At 47.6% G+C, this 17,445-nt stretch overlaps 1 protein-coding gene across 1 annotated transcript in view; it reads right to left on the bottom strand.

Moving 5' to 3' along the window:
* The window catches only part of LOC118570606, a 173,289-nt gene that overhangs the window by 33,594 nt on the left and 122,250 nt on the right, over positions 1–17,445 (bottom strand). The window contains 6 exon segments of the mRNA XM_036169266.1: positions 4,835–4,955; positions 6,077–6,215; positions 7,076–7,308; positions 13,581–13,733; positions 14,759–14,854; positions 17,180–17,330. Of these exon segments, the coding sequence (XP_036025159.1) occupies positions 4,835–4,955; positions 6,077–6,215; positions 7,076–7,308; positions 13,581–13,733; positions 14,759–14,854; positions 17,180–17,330 (893 nt within the window).

Genomic DNA, 17,445 nt, shown 5'->3' with positions numbered 1-17,445 from the left:
TTGTTTCTTTTTAGTGTTTAATATTATTCTATTAGCTAGCTGTATCACAGTTTAGGCAAATCAACTTGGTTATTATAGAAACAACAGATCTCTGTACATACTCTGCCTTCACTGGCTTTTATAATTTTGAATGAAATCATTCAAATTCAGTGACAACTTAAACCTTCGTAAGCAGGATTGGAATAGGCAATGATCAAAAGGGGCAAAAGCAGGTCAAAGGTTGTGGCTAATCCGCACTCTGCTGGTTTGCATCCCCAAAGGATGGTGCAGACAGACATGAGCGCAATGTATGTATATATGTCTCTGTCTGTCTGCCTATATGTATGCATTCCACTTTGGAGACTGCCGGCCTTCAGATTATTAAGGGATAATCAGAAAATCTGTTTAAAAATCAGTTTAAAGCCTAAATGTCAAACATAGAGGTGCAGGGCCTCTATGAAGTCAGGGAGCCTGTGTCTGGGCTTTGGAGCCACTGCTAGTTTGGGGGTTGGGGCGTGGGGGAGGCATGGAGGGGGTTATAGGGGAGGCATGAAGGGGGGTGTGGGGGAGGCATGGAGGGGTGTGGGGGAGGCATGGAGGGGGGCGTGGGGGAGGCATGGAGGGGTGTGGGGGAGGCATGGAGGGGGGTGTGGGGGAGGCATGGAGAGGGGTATGGGGGAGGCATGGAGGGGGGTATGGGGGAGGCATGGAGGGGGTATGGGGGAGACATGGAGGGGGGCATGGGGAAGGCATGGAGGGGGGCGTGGGGAGGCATGGAGGGGGGGGGGGAGGCATGAAGAGGAGGTGGGGGACAACTAGTTCAGCTATCAAGAGATAGTGCCAGGACCAGGTGAGGGTGCCATATTTCCACAGCCTCCCTGACAAACTGGAGCCATGAATAAAAAGATCAAAGACACGGTGGAAGGGAGAGAAGAGGGTGGGGAGAGAATCATGGTTTTGTGTGTGCGTGTGTGCGTACACACACACACACACACACACACACACACACACACAAGAGCCCTGAGGCCAGAGGTTGACATTCATTCTCCGCCTTATATTTTGAGACAGGGTCTCCCGCTAGGCTGCTTGTCCAGTTAGTTCCGGGGATCCTCCTGCCTCTGCCTTCCTATGCTGGGTCACACTGTGCCTGGATTCTTACATGCGAGCTGGGACTCTCCACTCATGTCCTCATGCTTGTGTGACAAGCAGTTTGTTCTAAGCCAACTCTGGTGCCAGGGACAATGGCAAACCCTGGTCTGGCCAAAGCAAAGACCCTGAGGGAAAACCTTGGAGCCTCCGCTAACCCTGCAAGGTCACTGGGCTTCTAAGCGTCCTTGAAACCTAACTTCCGAGAAGCTGCCAGCTCCAGGCTGACCGGGTGTCAAAGCTAACCACTAACTGCTGTTCTCTGGAGGGAAGCTGCCTCTGCTTGGAAGCTTTGCCCATTGTAGCTGCAATGAACGGTAGGTGGGTGGAGAGTCCAAGGTTCCAACGCCTGGGGATGAGAGTGGCACCCATTCCCCCAGACTGAACTGGAGAAACACTCACAGCATCCAGGGCACACAGTGGGGACCTACAGCTGACCCAGGCCTCTAGGCTGAGACAGTCCGCCACAGACCGAAGGCCAAAACCAAAATAAACTAAATGTAATAGCGATCACCGCACCCATCTGTTGGGGATGTCTTTTTGTATGTTGTAAATGTGTTGTTTTGATTGATTGATAAATAAAACATCGATTGGCCAGTAGCCAGGCAGGAAGTATAGTATAGGCGGGACAAGAGAGAGGAGAATTGTGGGAAGAGGAAGGCTGAGTCAGGAGTCGCCAGCCAGAGGCAGGGAGGAGATGTAAAAGTATCGGTAAGCCACAAGCCACGTGGCAACTTATAGATGAATAGAAATGGGTTAATTTAAGATATAAAAACTAGATAGTAAGAAGCCTGCCATGGCCATACAGTTTATACATAATATAAGTCTCTGGTGTTTACGTGGGCCCTAGTGGAACTGGGGAAAACTCCAGCTACAAATGGTGCCCAATGCCCATCAGTCCTGGCTTTCATTTTATTGGTATGTGTGGTGCTGAGGACAAAACCTAAGGTCTGGCACGGTCTAGGCAAACCCTCCAAGCTATATTCCCAGAGGCACTTAGCTTCAAATGCTTGTAAGGATGGAATCTAAATGGGGGTCTCAACCAGACCTGGTCAGTACACTCTAGCCAGGGTGATGTACTAATGTCAGCTCGACCACAGTTCAGAATAACTCCACTCTGCTCCTCTGCTTCTCCGGCATTGGCAATTACACAGGCTCTCTGGAAACCCAGCTGAAGAGCTCCTCACCCTCCTGCTCAGCACAGCAGAGCCACAAAGCAAGCATGCTCTCCTGCACCCGCCCCCACCCCAGGGTGTTAAAGAATGAGCCTGGAAGGTGGCTGCACCTGCTCAGGCCTGTGGCTTTCCTGCTAGGACTGAGAAGGGAGCCACCTGGACGCAGGCCTCAGCACAAACAAGGAAGCTTTGTCTCTGGTGAAGTGTTCAGTAACTGGAGCTTGGGACACTCCACTCTCTGGTGACATTTGGAGCCTCCCTTGGGGGAGTGGTCAGCGTGCACACTGCACAGCCTTCCCCCAAAGCCCTGTTTATGAAACTCAGTGACTTGAAAGTCCCACTAAAATGACACTGTCGTGAGGAAAGAAAAAAAAAAAAGGCGGTGGCTTAGGTGGGGACAAGGCTCTCATCACCTTTCTGGTGTACATCGCCTCCTCTGGATGGAAAACTGCCAGTCGGCCAGTTCCTCCCTAGCTCAAAGGTTCTGGATTTTTCTGTGGGATTGTTAGGAGTTAGGAATACATACTTATCTGGTGGTCTCCATAATCCACAGAACCTGGTGCAATGAAAATTCAGGGCCACTTGTTCAAAAAAGCACAAGAAGGTATCTTTAAAGGTACTTACTTAATAGGAAGCTTTTCCCTCTTCCAAAATCTTTTACCCTGCGGGCTGTTTTCCGTCGGTAATCTTACCCTCCCTTGGGGTGGGGTTAAGGGAACCCTCAGCTGCACCCATGGCTCCGCCCACACGGTTCAGTGCTAGTATGCAGGAGACCCAGCCGCTGCCAGTCCCAGGGACCACATCCCAGCCAGGAGGTAAAAATTGAGCCAAGCACCTCCCAGAACTCAGGAGGCTGAGGCAGGAGAACAATGGTTTGAGATCAGCCTGGGCTATACAGTGAGACCTTGCCTCAAAACAAAAATCAAATGCACATACACACACACAAACCCTTTAAAGTAGAAAGAAATCTACTAAGGGTTAAGGGTATTTCTTTCTAGGTCAAGAGTGTAAAAGGATATTTGATCTAGGATTTGCTGGCCTTTTACAGTGTTGGGGATCAAAACTAGAACCCTGTATTTACTCTGTGTGTGCATTGTATGAGCTCTACCACTGAATTTCATCCCTAACCTGTGAAATTTTTATTTTATTGCAGTCTATCTTTCTGTCTGTCTGTCTGTCTCTTCTCAGATGGGTCTCACTGTGTAGCCCAGGCTAACCTGGAATTCATTATAAAGCTCAGACTGGCTGCAAACTCATGGTCGTCCTCCTCCCTCAGCTTGCTAGTGTGGGGATTACAAATATAAGCCACCATTGCTGTCTAGAATGAATATGGAGGCATGGATAACATGTGGGTCAGGACAGAAAAACACATGGGAAGGGGAAGGCACCCCTCGCCCTGAAGTCTGGTTGAAGGATTAAGAATTCCATGGGCTGGAGAGATGGCTCAGAGGTTAAGAGCACTGGCTGTTCTTCCAGAGGTCCTGAGTTCAATTCCCAGTACCCACATGGTGGCTCACAGCCACCTGTAATGAGATCTGGTGCCCTCTCCTGGCCTAGAGGCAAACCTGCAGGCAGAAACCTGTGTACATAATAAATAGATAAATAGATAAATAAATAAATAGAATTCCAGGAGCTGAGAAGAGATGACTCAACAGTGGTGAGTACTTACAGCTCTTTTGGGACTTGGTTTCCCAAGTGCAAGTTCGGTTCCCAGCTCACAGTTGCCTCTAACTCCAGCTCCAGGGGACCCAATGTGCTCTGTGGACATCTGCACTCACATGTACACACACACTCTCTTAAAGAAGTAAATATTTAATTTTTTTTTTTTTTTAAAGAATCCCAGCAGCACAATCAGCAACATTTACTAAGGAGGGTGCCGACATGGCGACAACACTGCTTGTGTATAGAGAACACTAGAACGAACACGCCTAGAGCGAAGCCTAGTGACTCCCAGTGCGGCCTTAGTCCTCTCCCAGGCACTTTCTGGGAGCCCCATAAAACAAGACTAACCCCTTGGCCCCTTTCCCCTGAAACCCTGAACCTAGGGTTGTGTCCCGTCCACAGGAACAGCCCTGTGATCGCATTTGGGTTCTTTATCAACCTGTAAGGAGAGGTTCAGGAGCAGTGCCCACGGTGACTGTAAGACACTGAACTGTGACTTCCCCTGCCACACACGCAGGTCCACAGCCACGATCTCAGGTTACGTTACCCTTCTTCTTCAGGGCCTCTTTTTGTTATGCCCCGTTCTAAATACGATACAATCCTCTTAATAAACTCCTGCTCTGCTTTACACTGCCCCCCCCCCCCCCCCCCCCCCCCCCCCCCGCTGAAATTCTTTTCTCTAGAGAAGCTGAGGATCTGTCTTTACCTGAGCAGGAGTCCCCGAAAGATAAGGGAACTCTCTCTTCAGGCCTTTGGTGGTAGCATAGGATGGTGTCTGCCCCCACCATCAGTGACACTTTGTAATCAGAGGAAAAAAAAAAAAAACAAACGTTATTTTTTTTCAAGTAGTAAAATAAGCATGTGTTCATTACCTGTTGGGAGGGTAGATCCCTCCTTGGACTTTTCTGATAGAAGCAGGGTTATCTCTTTATTAACTTTCCTCAATACCTCTTGGATCATATGAATTTCTAAACTTTCCAGAAGTTTCTGGAGCTGAAATAAGCACATTGAGATAACAGGCATCACTCAGCAATTCAATTATCTAACAGCTCCCAAGTGCAATATCTGCAGACGGGCTTTAGGCTTGTCCTTGGCTCAGCTCGTTTCTCTGGGAAGAGTGCCCTTTGGGATCTCAACTTCTTCCCAGGGACCAATACGCCTCTTTGAAGACCATCTTTTTCCCCTGTGGCCCTCATCCTGATGAATAAACTACAACCTTTCTTACTGTACTCTACAAAGTGCTCTGTATCTGAAGTGACCTCATGCCCATTGATCGTCTCTAAAGGACACCAGGAATCTCATGAGCTGTTACTTTAATAAGAGTCTGAGAGCCAGGTTACACACCAAGGAGGATTTCATGAGAAGACTTAAGGCTGATGCACATCAAGATGACTCTCTCCCATAGCTCTGAGTCCCATGCTGCTGTGGAGCCTACTCTTCCCTGTGGGAGGAACACCAGCAGAACCAGGGTGCAGAAGCATCAGCAGTGTGCTTAGCCCTCAGGCATGTATGGAGTTCACACTGACATGCGCCATTGCTCAGTGGCTTCTCAGAAAGCAGGAGGCCCTGGGTCCCCTGGTCAAGCTGGTAAAGATTATTCAGCACACTACCTGAGGCACTGAAAAAAAAAAAAAAAAAAAAAGTCTGTACTTCCTTTCTCTGAGAAAAACTACTTCAGAATGCTCCGTTTAATATTTCCTTTCTACATGGATGCACACCGGCTGGATTTTATATTTAAGACAGTATTAGTTACGTGTTCTGTCCTATTTCTTTTGATGCAGCCTATGAGTTTGGGGTTGGGGATTTAGCTCAGTGGAAGAGTGCTTGCCTAGCAAGCGCAAGGCCCTGGGTTCGATCCTCAGCTCAAAAAAAAAAAAATGTAAAAAAAAAATGTAATAAGCATATGAGTTTGAGGAAAACGAAAACAATGAGAACCCAGACTTACAGAATGGAGACATTGGGGGAACTTCTCTGCTTACCCAAACCCCACACACCTTTAAGAGCGCCCCTCCCCAACCCGACTTGAAGAAAACACCATTTGTGTTTATCATAGTTTTACAAGCCAGTGTAGCAAGGCAACTTTTCAAAGGCAAACTGAAGAGAGCTCCATGTACCTGCTGGGTTTTTATTTCAATTTCTGAGGCTCCCTTTGGGGGAAGAATAGATTGGCTTCTTATCATAAGTTCTTCAAATTCATCCTCTTTGCCCATCTGCCTGGCTAATGCTTTCATGCTGGGGTGGAAAATGTCGGCTCTAGGAAGGCAAAGGGACAGAAATTAGCAAATAAACGTGATTCCTCTCATTCAGTTTCCTGTCACCCAAATTCTTCACAGACATGCCAACAGCGAAGTCTGCCATTCCTTCGGTCAACATTAAGCCCCCAGGCCTTTTTATGCCAAGCACATATAACTTCCGTCTTCACGTGGCAAAATGTGGACAAGTCTTCTCATTCCTAGTTAACAGAGAACCTGACCTCAGGAACTTCCGGGGTAGACGATTCTGAATGTGCCAAAGAGAAGGTCAGTGAGGTCTGCGGGAGAGGGCTCCGGCTTAGTAAGTACTTGTTCAGACAGACTCGTGGCAAGAACAGCATGCCTTTCCTGCCAGCTAAGTCATCCTAGATGAGCTGTGAGGCCAAGTTCTGGGTGACCTTGGGGACCTAAGGCCCTATACCACATGTGCCATGTCACCCTCTGGCTGGAATACCTCAAGCATTCAGGCTCAGCGCTGGGGCTCCGGGGGTCCCTAGCAGCAACTGCAGCAGCTGTCTACTATGAGCTGACAAGCTCACTCAGCGTTGTGGGGTCACTTAATAGTTCCAAGTGACAGGCTCTTGGAAGTGACAGGGAGTAAGTGCTAACAAGGACAATTCAGTGGAGTCTAGCTCTTCCCCACAACCAACATGGAAGAGCTTTTCCTTATGGCACCACTGTGGAGGCTGTTTCTAGCCGCTACCTGACGAGCCAGTGGAGCTGGGTGTCCCCAGAATCCTGGACTGACTCTCTCAGTGAAGGGGGAGGAATCCCCGAACTCCAGACTCCGCCCACTGACATGGGTTTTTGTTTGTTTGTTTGTTTGTTTGTTTGTTTGTTTTAAATCTCAGCAGTACTCACTCATAGATCTCTGAGAACTGTTTGTAGAGCGGGGCAGAGTTGATCTCCTGGCCTTGAAGCCTGAGTTGGCCCCAGTGTTCCTTCAGCACTTCCAGCTGCTTCCACAGGATGAGGAAGGACTTCATCAGAGCAAGGGACATCACTGCATCACAGGGGCGATCCAGCAACGCAGAGGCCTTTGGGCGACTTTCTGACTGACTCAGGCAGAGTTCTGACAGTTTGGACCAATCTGGCTGAAAACGTGACAGAAATCCTTCATCAACTGTGGCTCAAGATGGGATAAGTTTTTATATGTATCCCATGCAAATAACATCCAGGAGAAATGATTTGCAGACCTGTAGCATGTGTAGAAAAAAACCTAGATGGCTGAATGTCCTTGCTGAGCAGGCAAGATGGAAACATCTCTGTCTTAGCTTCCTGTTTGCATTTTGAACCATTGGTTTTTATATTTTATGGTCTCATGTAGCTGGCCTCGAACTCAGTACAACCTTGAACTCTTGATCACCCTGCTTCCATCTCCCAAGAGCTAGGGTTACAGGGATGAGACTCCACATTTGGCTTTGAGGCTTTGAACCTCTACCTTCAAAAACTGTAATCTTCCTAGAGAGAAAAAAAGGAAGGAAGGAAGGAAGGAAGGAAGGAAGGAAGGAAGGAAGGAAGGAAGGGAAAGAAAGAAAGAAAGAAAGAAAGAAAGAAAGAGAGAGAGAGAGGGAGGGAGGGAGGGAGGGAGGGAGGGAGGGAGGGAGAGAGAGAGAGAGAGAAAGAAAGAAAGAAAGGAAGAAGAGACGGAGAGTGAGGCAGGGAGGAAAAGAGAGAAATGTGTAACAGCGTCTGGAGAGTGATTACTGCTCTTCCAGAAGACCTGGGTTCCCAGCACTCATGTCAGACGCCTGACTACTTCCTATAACTCCAGCTCAGACCGTGGCACCATAAGCCCCCTGGACACATCCCCACACACATATAAATAAAAAATAAATCTTAAAAATATAAAGTGGGGGCAGATGGCTCAGTGGTTAGGAGCACTTGCTGCTCTTCCAGAGAATCTGGTTTTGCTTCCCAGCCCCCACAAGGTAGTTCACAACCACCCCTAACTCCAGTTCCCGGGGCTTTGAAACCTTCAGACCTTTCTGGGCACCGGGTACATACACACACGAAGGCAAATACTCAAACACATAAAATAAACACATCTTTTAAAAGCTTTTTTTCCTTTAAGAAATAAAAGAAAATGCTTAGCGACCTAGGTCCCCCATCCCCCATCCTCCATTCCCCATCCCTCACCCCTCCCACCCCCAACCCCCTCGAGTGCCTCCATGGTGGAGCTGTAACACAACTTTCCTTCCGGGATTTTACCATTTTATGACTCAGAAAGCAGAACTTGGTTTTATCCTGCCAAGCTGACAACTCCCTATAAATCCAGCTCTGGGAATCTGACACCTTCTATCCTTAAAAAGCAAAAAGGAGAACATTTTGTTTGAATTTACTAGTCCATACTCAAATTTACTTTAATTAGTTCATTAAGATATGGTCTTGGTAGCCCTGGACAATCTGGCGCTCACTTTGTAACTCAGGCTGGTCCCAAATGTGTGACCATCCCCTCTGCCTCAACCTGCAGCATTACTTTGAAATTAGGATTTGTTCATTCGCCTATTGATGCTTTCTTTAAATAAGTATTTGTCTGAGTAGCTGTGGAAGAAATACAGCTTCAGAGCAGCCAGTGGGTGCTAGGAAGTCCAGGGCCACCCAGAGGCTGAAAGACACCTGGGGGCCTGGGTTCAGCTGCTTCCTGGCACAAGAGAGGAGTTTTGTTTTGCAAGCCAGATGGCAAATCCTGTGGCCTAGAACATTCAGGCAGCACAACCAGAAACTGGAAGAGCAACCTGGTGTAACTGGACCCTGCATCAGTGTTATTCACACAGCTAAAGGAAGGTGTGTCTGCCAGACAGAGGGCTGGTTAGAGACAGTCAGGAAGAATTAGCATCCAGGCCCAGGACAGAGCAGTGTTCACAGAGGCTAGCAACCTCTCAGCTGTGAAGCCTTCTTGGCAAACAGTCTGTGGACTTCCAGATGTCTTTTCTTTTTTAATCCGAAGAACCCTTTCATCAAATGCAAATCTGACCCATCAAGGCCAAGAACAGTGACATGGAGGGGCAGCCTGTAGACCACATGATTGGCCCCCACTGCTAAACTATCACTGTCTTAGAGGAAACTTGGGCCTCTCTGGGCCACAGTTTTAACGACTCTGAATCAATCCACCCACCTCAGAGGTTAGGAGACCATGGCCCTCAGAGACCACAACGCGTGTGACCCAGCTGCCATAGATGCTCAGGGGCTTGGCTCCGGGGCAGCTGAGTCTAACATTTCCTGCTCCTATAAATAGTAAATACTTGGAAATGAAACTGCATCCCAAGGGCTAGGGATGCAGCTCAGTTGCAAAGTTGTGTCTTCCATGCTCAAAGCCCTGGATTTGTTATCAGCATCACACACATCACAAAGTAAAACCAATCAAAACAAAACCCACAAAATCAGATTTACTTAATATGTTTGTATTAAGGCTAGCCATCTCTAAACATTTTATTTTTTAAATAAACTTTGCTATTTAAAAAAACTTGGAAGTTAGCCAGGAAGCTTGGCTAATTAGCTCAAGCCTTTAATCCCAGCACTTGGGAGGCAGAGGCAGGTGGATCTCTGTGAGTTCGAGGCCAGCCTGGTCTACAAAGCGAGTTCCAGGACAGCCTCCAAAGCTACAGAGAAACCCTATCTCAAAAAAACCATAAAAAAAAAGAATGTAGAAGGGTGTCAGGCAAGGGTGGTAATTCACTCAGAACAGGGCCACAAAATAGCCAATGGTTGGCTCAGCAGTCCAGAATGCTCCCTGATCTTGGTACCACTTGGTGTCACCCAGCTTTGCAAATGATCCCTCTGGGGGAAGCAGCTGATTCTGCTGCAGAATTTAGATGCCACATCTAACTCCCCACCCCCACCCCTGCTGATGGCCTGACATGGCCTCGTGACTCATTGTTAGCCAAGAAAATGTAAGGGAAATCTATTAGGAAAACTCTACACCTTCCTTCTCTAGAGTAAGAGTGTGTTTTCATTCTCTTGTTTTTAACTACTAAAGGCAAAGGAGACAGACTGTCACACAGCCACATGGTAGGGCATGGGTCCCCAAGGGCACAGCTGATTGTCTATGTAGATCTAACCTGAGCTGAGCCTCTTCCACCTAAGTCTCTCTTGCCTGCTATGGAAGATCAATGTTCCGGGATATTTGACCACATGGTGTGAAGATGTGCGGCTCTTCTACCTTGCCTTCCTAAGGGACCTTCTGATTGATTTAATAAATAACTGAACAGCCAACAGCTAGGCAGGAGAGACTAGGTGGGACTTCCAGAGAGAGAAAGGAACTCTGGGAGGAATCTGAGGTGCCAGGAATTTGCCAGTGAGACACAAAGGAAGTCATATGTACAGTACTGAGGAGAGGTAAACAAGCCATGTGGCAGAACGTAAATGGATTGATTTATACTTTTAAGAGCTAGTGGGGAACAAGCTAAGGTCAAGCTCTCCTACTTAGTAAGAAGTCTCTCTGTCATTATTTGGAAGCTGGGGGTCCAAAGAAAGTCTGACTACAGATCAGGGTCCTTCTGTTATTTTAAATTGTGTGTGTTCACACGTGGAGGATAGAGGATAGCTAAGCCATTTCACTGGCCATAATTTTTTAAAGTTGTGTGTGTGTGTGTGTGTGTGTGTGTGTGTGTGTGTGTGTGTGTGTGTGTGCTTCTTCTCTAATTTAAGTCCCAGTCAGCAGGAGAACCTGTTACAGGGACACGATCACTCTAAGAAGCAGACAAGCCTCAGATGGAGGGGAAAGAGCAGAGAAAGCCCCCTAAAGAGAGTGGTTGGAGGGGGACATGTGCAGAACAAACAGAACTGACCCTTCAAGGAGGAGAGAGGTCCCCACTGCAGGGGAGGTTCAGAAGACGGACTGCTCCACGTGCCAAAAGGAAGAGCAGAGAGACTTGCTGGGAGGGACACAGAGTTCTAAAGCAGGGAGGGCTCGGGAGGCAAGAAGTGGCGCTCCAGTGCGCACTTGAGAACAGTCCCCTGGGGATGGAGGGATGGCTTGCTGGGCAGCTCCTAGTACCCATCATGGTGGCTCACAATGGCCTGCAACTCCAGACGTAAGGGACCTGACACTCTCTTCTAACTTCTGTGGGCACCTGCACAGAGGCAGCATCCACAGACAGACAGACAGACAGACAGACAGACACACACACACACACACACACACACACACACACACTGTGGGCACCTGCACAGAGGCAGCATCCACAGACAGACAGACAGACAGACAGACACACACACACTGTGGGCACCTGCACAGAGGCAGCATCCACAGACAGACAGACAGATAGACAGACAGACAGACAAACACACACACACACACACACACACACACACACACACTGTGGGCACCTGCGCAGAGGCAGCATCCACAGACAGACAGACACACACACACACACTGTGGGCACCTACACAGAGGCAGCATCCACAGACAGACAGACAGACACACACACACACACACACACACACACACACTAAACACAATAAAAATAAAAGGAATTACCGCAGTGTTAGAGAAGGTGTGTGGGAAAGAGGAACACTTACCCACTGTGAGTGGGAGTGCAAACTGGTAGACCCACTGTGCTAATCAGTGTGGAGGCATCTCAAGAACCTAAAAACAGGAATTCCATGGGGTCCAGCTAAGCCACTCCTGGCATTTACACAAAGGGTTCTATGTCCTGCGACAGAGAGATGATCTGTGTCAGTCTCTGCTTATTGCTGCCCTGGTGGAATAGCAGGGAAATGCCCATCAGTGGCTGAGGGTGCAAGGAAACATGGCACATAGACAGGAAAAGCAGAATGGGTCAGTGTGGGGGAAATGGATGGAACTGGAGAGATACTGGACAAGGTAATCCAGGCTCAGGAAGACGAACACTGATGTGCTCATGTGCACGTTACATATGTGTATCTAAGTGGAGAGAGGGAGGGCAAACATAGAGAGGGTCCACGAGAGGGGAAGAAAACTTTGAGCAGAAAAACACCCTACAGTTAAATCTCAGTAACTCATGTCTGCTGTGGAGGGCCCGAGAGCCGAGGAAAAGAAAGGCCAGGAAGCAGCAGCATCGGGCTTCTAGGAAGCTGAGATCTGACTAGGCGGCACTTTAGGTAGGGGTCCCGCTAGCCCACTGACTCCAACATGCCATTTCCTGGTTTCCAGTCCATGACGGATTGTTTCGAGTTATTTTACGTGGTGGAGACTGTTTCTTGTACCCAAAACTTCAGAAGGTTAAGCTGAGGAGACATTGCCGGACTAGCGTCCCCAGGCTAGCTGAGGGCTTCTGGCAGGACTCTGGGATGCCGAAATCTAGTCCTGAAATAAGAGACTTGCAAGGAAAGCATAAGCTGAGTGTCTGCCTCGGGAGGTTTCAATGGACTCCCTACAGCTTTCCTTCAATTTTAAACATAAAACAAATGGAAGCTGAAGCCAGAAGATTGTGAGTTCAAGGCCAGCTGGGCTATGGAGCAGGACCCCACCTCAAAAACATTTTAAAGTTAAAAAATGTTTTTAATTGGCGGGGTGTGGTGGTATAAAGCCTTTAATCCCAGTATTCAGGAGACAGAGGGAGGCTGGCCTCTATGGGTTCAAGGCCAGCGTGGTCTATATAGCAAGTTCTAAGTGAGCCAAGGCTACATAGAAGAGTGGTTCTCAACTCTCCTAATACTCTAATCCTTTAGTACAGTTTTTCATGTTGTGGTGACCCCCCCAACAATAAAATTATTTTAATTGCTGCTTCATAACTGTAATTTTGCTACTGTTATGAATGCAATAAAATATCTGTGTTTTCTGGTGGTCTTAGGTGACCCCTGTGAAAGGTCATTCAACCCCTCCCAAAAGGGGTCTGAACCCACAGGTTGAGAACCAATGACATAGAGACACTGTCTCAAAAACAAAACAAAAAAACCTATTTTAATTATGTATGTGTATGTGTGTATGTATCTCCATGTGTTGATGAGTGCACATCAGTGCGGGCGCCTGAGGAGGCCAGAAGAGGAAGGTGGATCCCTGGAACTGGAGTTACAGGTGGTTGGAAGTCATTTAATAAGGGTACTAGGAACAGGACTCTGGTTCTCTAAGAGAAGCAAGTGCTTGTAACTACTGAGCCATCTCTCCACCCGACCCCTACAAAACAAAACAAAACAAAACAAAAACAAAAAAACCCTTTTAAGTAGATAAGTGAGAATTTGATCATGAGACTCGCTGTGTAAGAAAATACCTGAGAATAGGTTTCCATGTTTCACCACCACTGCTTTGTGTCATAACCACGGTCTTGGCATCTATGGGGAGCAGCTATGGGCAAGATAGCCCTCTAGTCCATCTTTCAAAATAGGAAAGTCCTTCAGTACAATACAGCACTGGCCAACTCTGTAGGTCATTGGCTAAGAATACCTGGATATTGCCCAATATGGCTTGCCATTCAGGAGACGCCTCCGTGATCACGTGATAGCTGCTCAGCAGTACATCTTCCATTAGCGTCTGCACACCCACCAGCTCTCCATGGGCCACTTTGCGGTCACGGTCACTCAGCCCGCAGAGACACATCTAAAAGCAAACAAAAATACCTTTCCATTTTGAAGAGGTCTATGTATCCTTTATACATGGTTTTGAAGAAAAATATTAAATGCAACTATGTTTATAACCTTCACCCTCTCGACTAATAAAAAAAAAATCAGAGTAATATTTCTAGCTTAAAGTCCTTCTTGAATGTTTTAGGTTTCTGTGTAGCAAATCTCTCAGCCTTACAGCAGGTACAATGAATGTGTGGTATAATCAGTTTTCTTTAAAAGTACAAATACACACACAGTCATTCCCTGGGGCGGGAGGGAGGACCAGAAGAAAGACCCAAAATGTGAACTGTTATTGTGTCTGATTTTGTTTTGTTTTGTTTTTAAACCCTCTTGCTTTTACTGTTAAGATACCTTTTTACTCATGAAGGGTTTTAAACATACATAAATGCAAACATATTACACCCACCAATGTATAGCCAGTCTTGCCCTACCCCAACTCTACACTCCATATTCTGAAGCCAAATATTGTTGAGTTTTTGCTTGGTTTTAACACACACACACACACACACACACACACACACACACACACTCACACACACACATTTTAAAAATATATTGTTGTTTACTTAATCATGAGAAAAACAAAATCTTCTTTGAAACCATTTAAAGAAGCATCATGATGACTAGAACAATTAAAGAAAATCCCTTCCTTGGTTCTGCTTAAGCGGTTCCCAGCCCAGGTCAGGTGTCCTATGCCTCTGAGTGTTGGGTGGCAGTTTCTCTAAAAGGCTCAGAAGGTGACTCCAGACAGTGGCTCCTCCTCTAGGTCATTGCTGTCCTGGGAACTGCAGCTGAGTCTAAAGCCAAGGCCAGTAGCTGCTGACAGCATGATTTTTTCCACAATAAGAAAATATGACTCACCTTGCAGCCTCAGGTTACAGCTTCATAATTAAACACCCACTTATCTGCTAAATCCCCACTGGCTAGAGCAGGAGCCTGGTGATACCCTGCTTGCAGCCTGTGCTCAGTTCTCTCTAACAAGTGGGAAGACAGATCTACCTGCATATCATACTCTAAGGTGTTTGGGATGCTGCTCATAGCTGGAAATGGTCCACCATCTTCCAGAAACGCCCTCCATGGGAACATTGTAAATGCCTAAATGAAACAAACAACAGACATGAGACAGGTCTCATGCATCCCTCAGATGAAGACATTTATGCACGGGCATGATTTCTGCATCTCCAAAGCCCCTTCAGATGATTCTCACTGGAGCATGCTCAGTGACACAAAGGCAAGACTAGCGGTCATTACTACTTTTCCTGTTTTCCTGAGATAGTCTCAGCGCCAATGTCCGAAGTTCCAGAACAGGAGGGTTGTGGTGGCATACACCTGTAAACCCAGCACTTGAGAGACTGATGCAGAAGGATTCCAAGTTTGAGGCCAGCTTCAGCTAAACCAGTGGTTATCAACCTGTGGGTCTTGACCCACTTGGGGATTGAAAGACCCTTTCACAGGGGACACCCAAGTCTACCGGAAAATACAGATATTTACACTATAGTCATAGCAGTAACAAAACGACAGTTCTGAAGTAGCAATGAAAATAACTGTATGGTTGGGGTCACCACAACATGAGGAACTGTATTAAAGGGTCACAGCATCAGGAAGGGTGAGACCACTGGGTTAGACAGCGAGACCCTGTCTCAAAAGAAACAAAAGAAAACAAGTTCTGGAGTAATATAATGCCAAGAAGCTATGTGTTTAAACGAGAAAAGTAAACTTAGTTAAATGCTGTCTACATTAGGGACCTTCCGCTGTCCTTCCTCATCACTGTGTTCCGACTTTAGACATCTGCTCAGACCAGTCTACAGGGGTGCAGCCGACCTCAGTCTTCTCTGCATTACAGACCTACAGAAGCATGCTCTAGTTCTTATGACACCATGTAAACCCCGGACCCCGAGGCCTGTCCACTGAGCCCCATTCTAGACCTGGTTCTTAGTCACCTCCTAGAGACGGGGATGGGTGAAGCCAGTTCACCCACACCCACACCCACCTAATCCAAGACAACGTCCAAAGATATCAGCAGCAGGCAGGCCCAGCGTCTTGTGGGTCTAAAGGAGTGTTGAAGACTGGACCAAGAGCCACTGTCTTTAGCACAGAAGTATGGGACTTGCTCAGGGTTGGTGTTGCATCATTTCTAATAATTACATAGGAGGCCTGCAAGGTGATTTTAAAGCTAAGTACACAAACTCGTTCCATCAGGAGACAGGGTTTAATGGTTAGAGCTGGGTACAGGCCTGTAACCCTAACACTCGGGAGTAGAGACAGGAGAAATAGGAGTCAAGGTCATATTTGGCTACAGCTTGGACTGCGTGGGGGAGGGGTTCAGTGGGTAAAGGAGCTTGTCACCAAATCTGGTGACCTGAGTTTGACCTCCAGATCCAGGTGGTGGAAAGAAAGGTCTCCTGCAAGTTGTCTGCTGACCTTACATGTGCACACACACACACACACACACACACACACACACACACACACAGAGGGAGAGAGAGAGAGAGAGAGAGAGAGAGAGAGAGAGAGAGAGAGAGAGAGAGGATCTAATAGAAAAACTAAGATGGGCTGGCAGAAGGAGGAACGGTGATGACCTTTCCAAACTCTGAGCATGGCTTATTGTTAGTGACTGGAACATGGCAGAAGCGATGGTGTCAGGTCACGCAAAGGCCAAGGCTTCTACCTCAGGTTCCCCCATTTTCCATGTTGTGAGGACGTGTGGTAGTGAAGACTGTGGGAATGACCTTGAGTGGGGACCTCCTGGCAGCTGGATGACTGAGGCTGGAGGCAAACTTCTCCAGCCGTGCCCTGAGATGACGGTCCCCAGGCCCGGCCAGCTTCTTGATTGCAGCCCTCCAGAGGGACCCGAGCCGCTCTGAATCTCGGAGTGAGGACCCATACTTACCGTCCTAACTTGTTAAGCCTGGGCTCGGGCTTGTGTTTGTGGTAATAGAAAAGTAACACAAGGTCTGGGAACCTGATGCTGCTTGCTCTGACTCTCTCTGGCTTTCCTGAACTTTGACCTCTGCAGAGCTGGTTAACGCACCTGCCTGGGAGTGATCGTAGTTGCCAGGACTACATTTGATAACACATGTTGTAACCAGGGCAATTCAAAGCCCAGGGCCTGACCTATTTATGCACTGTAATTGCATCATTATTTATTGAACAGAAAAGATCGAGTTTTTGGGGGTATTTTGTTTTTTTCCTCCCCGACAGCTGTGAGCAGACAGGCTGTTGCCCCCCATCAATCCCTTTCAACATTTGCAGAAAAGACCCTGCCTGGGTCAAACTCCTGGTCACGAGCTCCTGTGGCTCCCTGTGTGAATGAAGGAAGGCCAGTGAAGGCCGAGGACCACTGAAGACCCTGGAAAACGGAAGCCAAACGGAAGTGAAGGGATGCCACCCTGTATTCCACACAACACTTCCAAAACTCGCCTGGAGGTCCCGTGGATGCAGCGGCTGGGGCAGCCTGAGCTGTGAAGCAAAGATGCTCCTCCCGAGAGAGTTGCTCAGTGGTGGCAAACCATGGCACACACCTTCTGCGACAGACTGGTAGGCGGGAGCATTTCCTGCTGCCAAAAGTGTTCTGTCAAAATAAGGTGAGAGTTTTTGTTTAGTATGGTTACTTACGCTTTCAAAGCCCAGAACTTTCTTCAAACTTATTGTAGCAAGAGAATATTCTGGAAGAGTAACATGGTTTC

Source organism: Onychomys torridus, chromosome 19 (assembly GCF_903995425.1).
Source record: "Onychomys torridus chromosome 19, mOncTor1.1, whole genome shotgun sequence".
In the NCBI taxonomy this organism is placed as follows: Eukaryota; Metazoa; Chordata; class Mammalia; order Rodentia; family Cricetidae; genus Onychomys; species Onychomys torridus.
The sequence above is the reverse complement of the archived record's forward strand: the minus strand, read 5'-3'. Positions and strand labels throughout refer to the sequence as shown.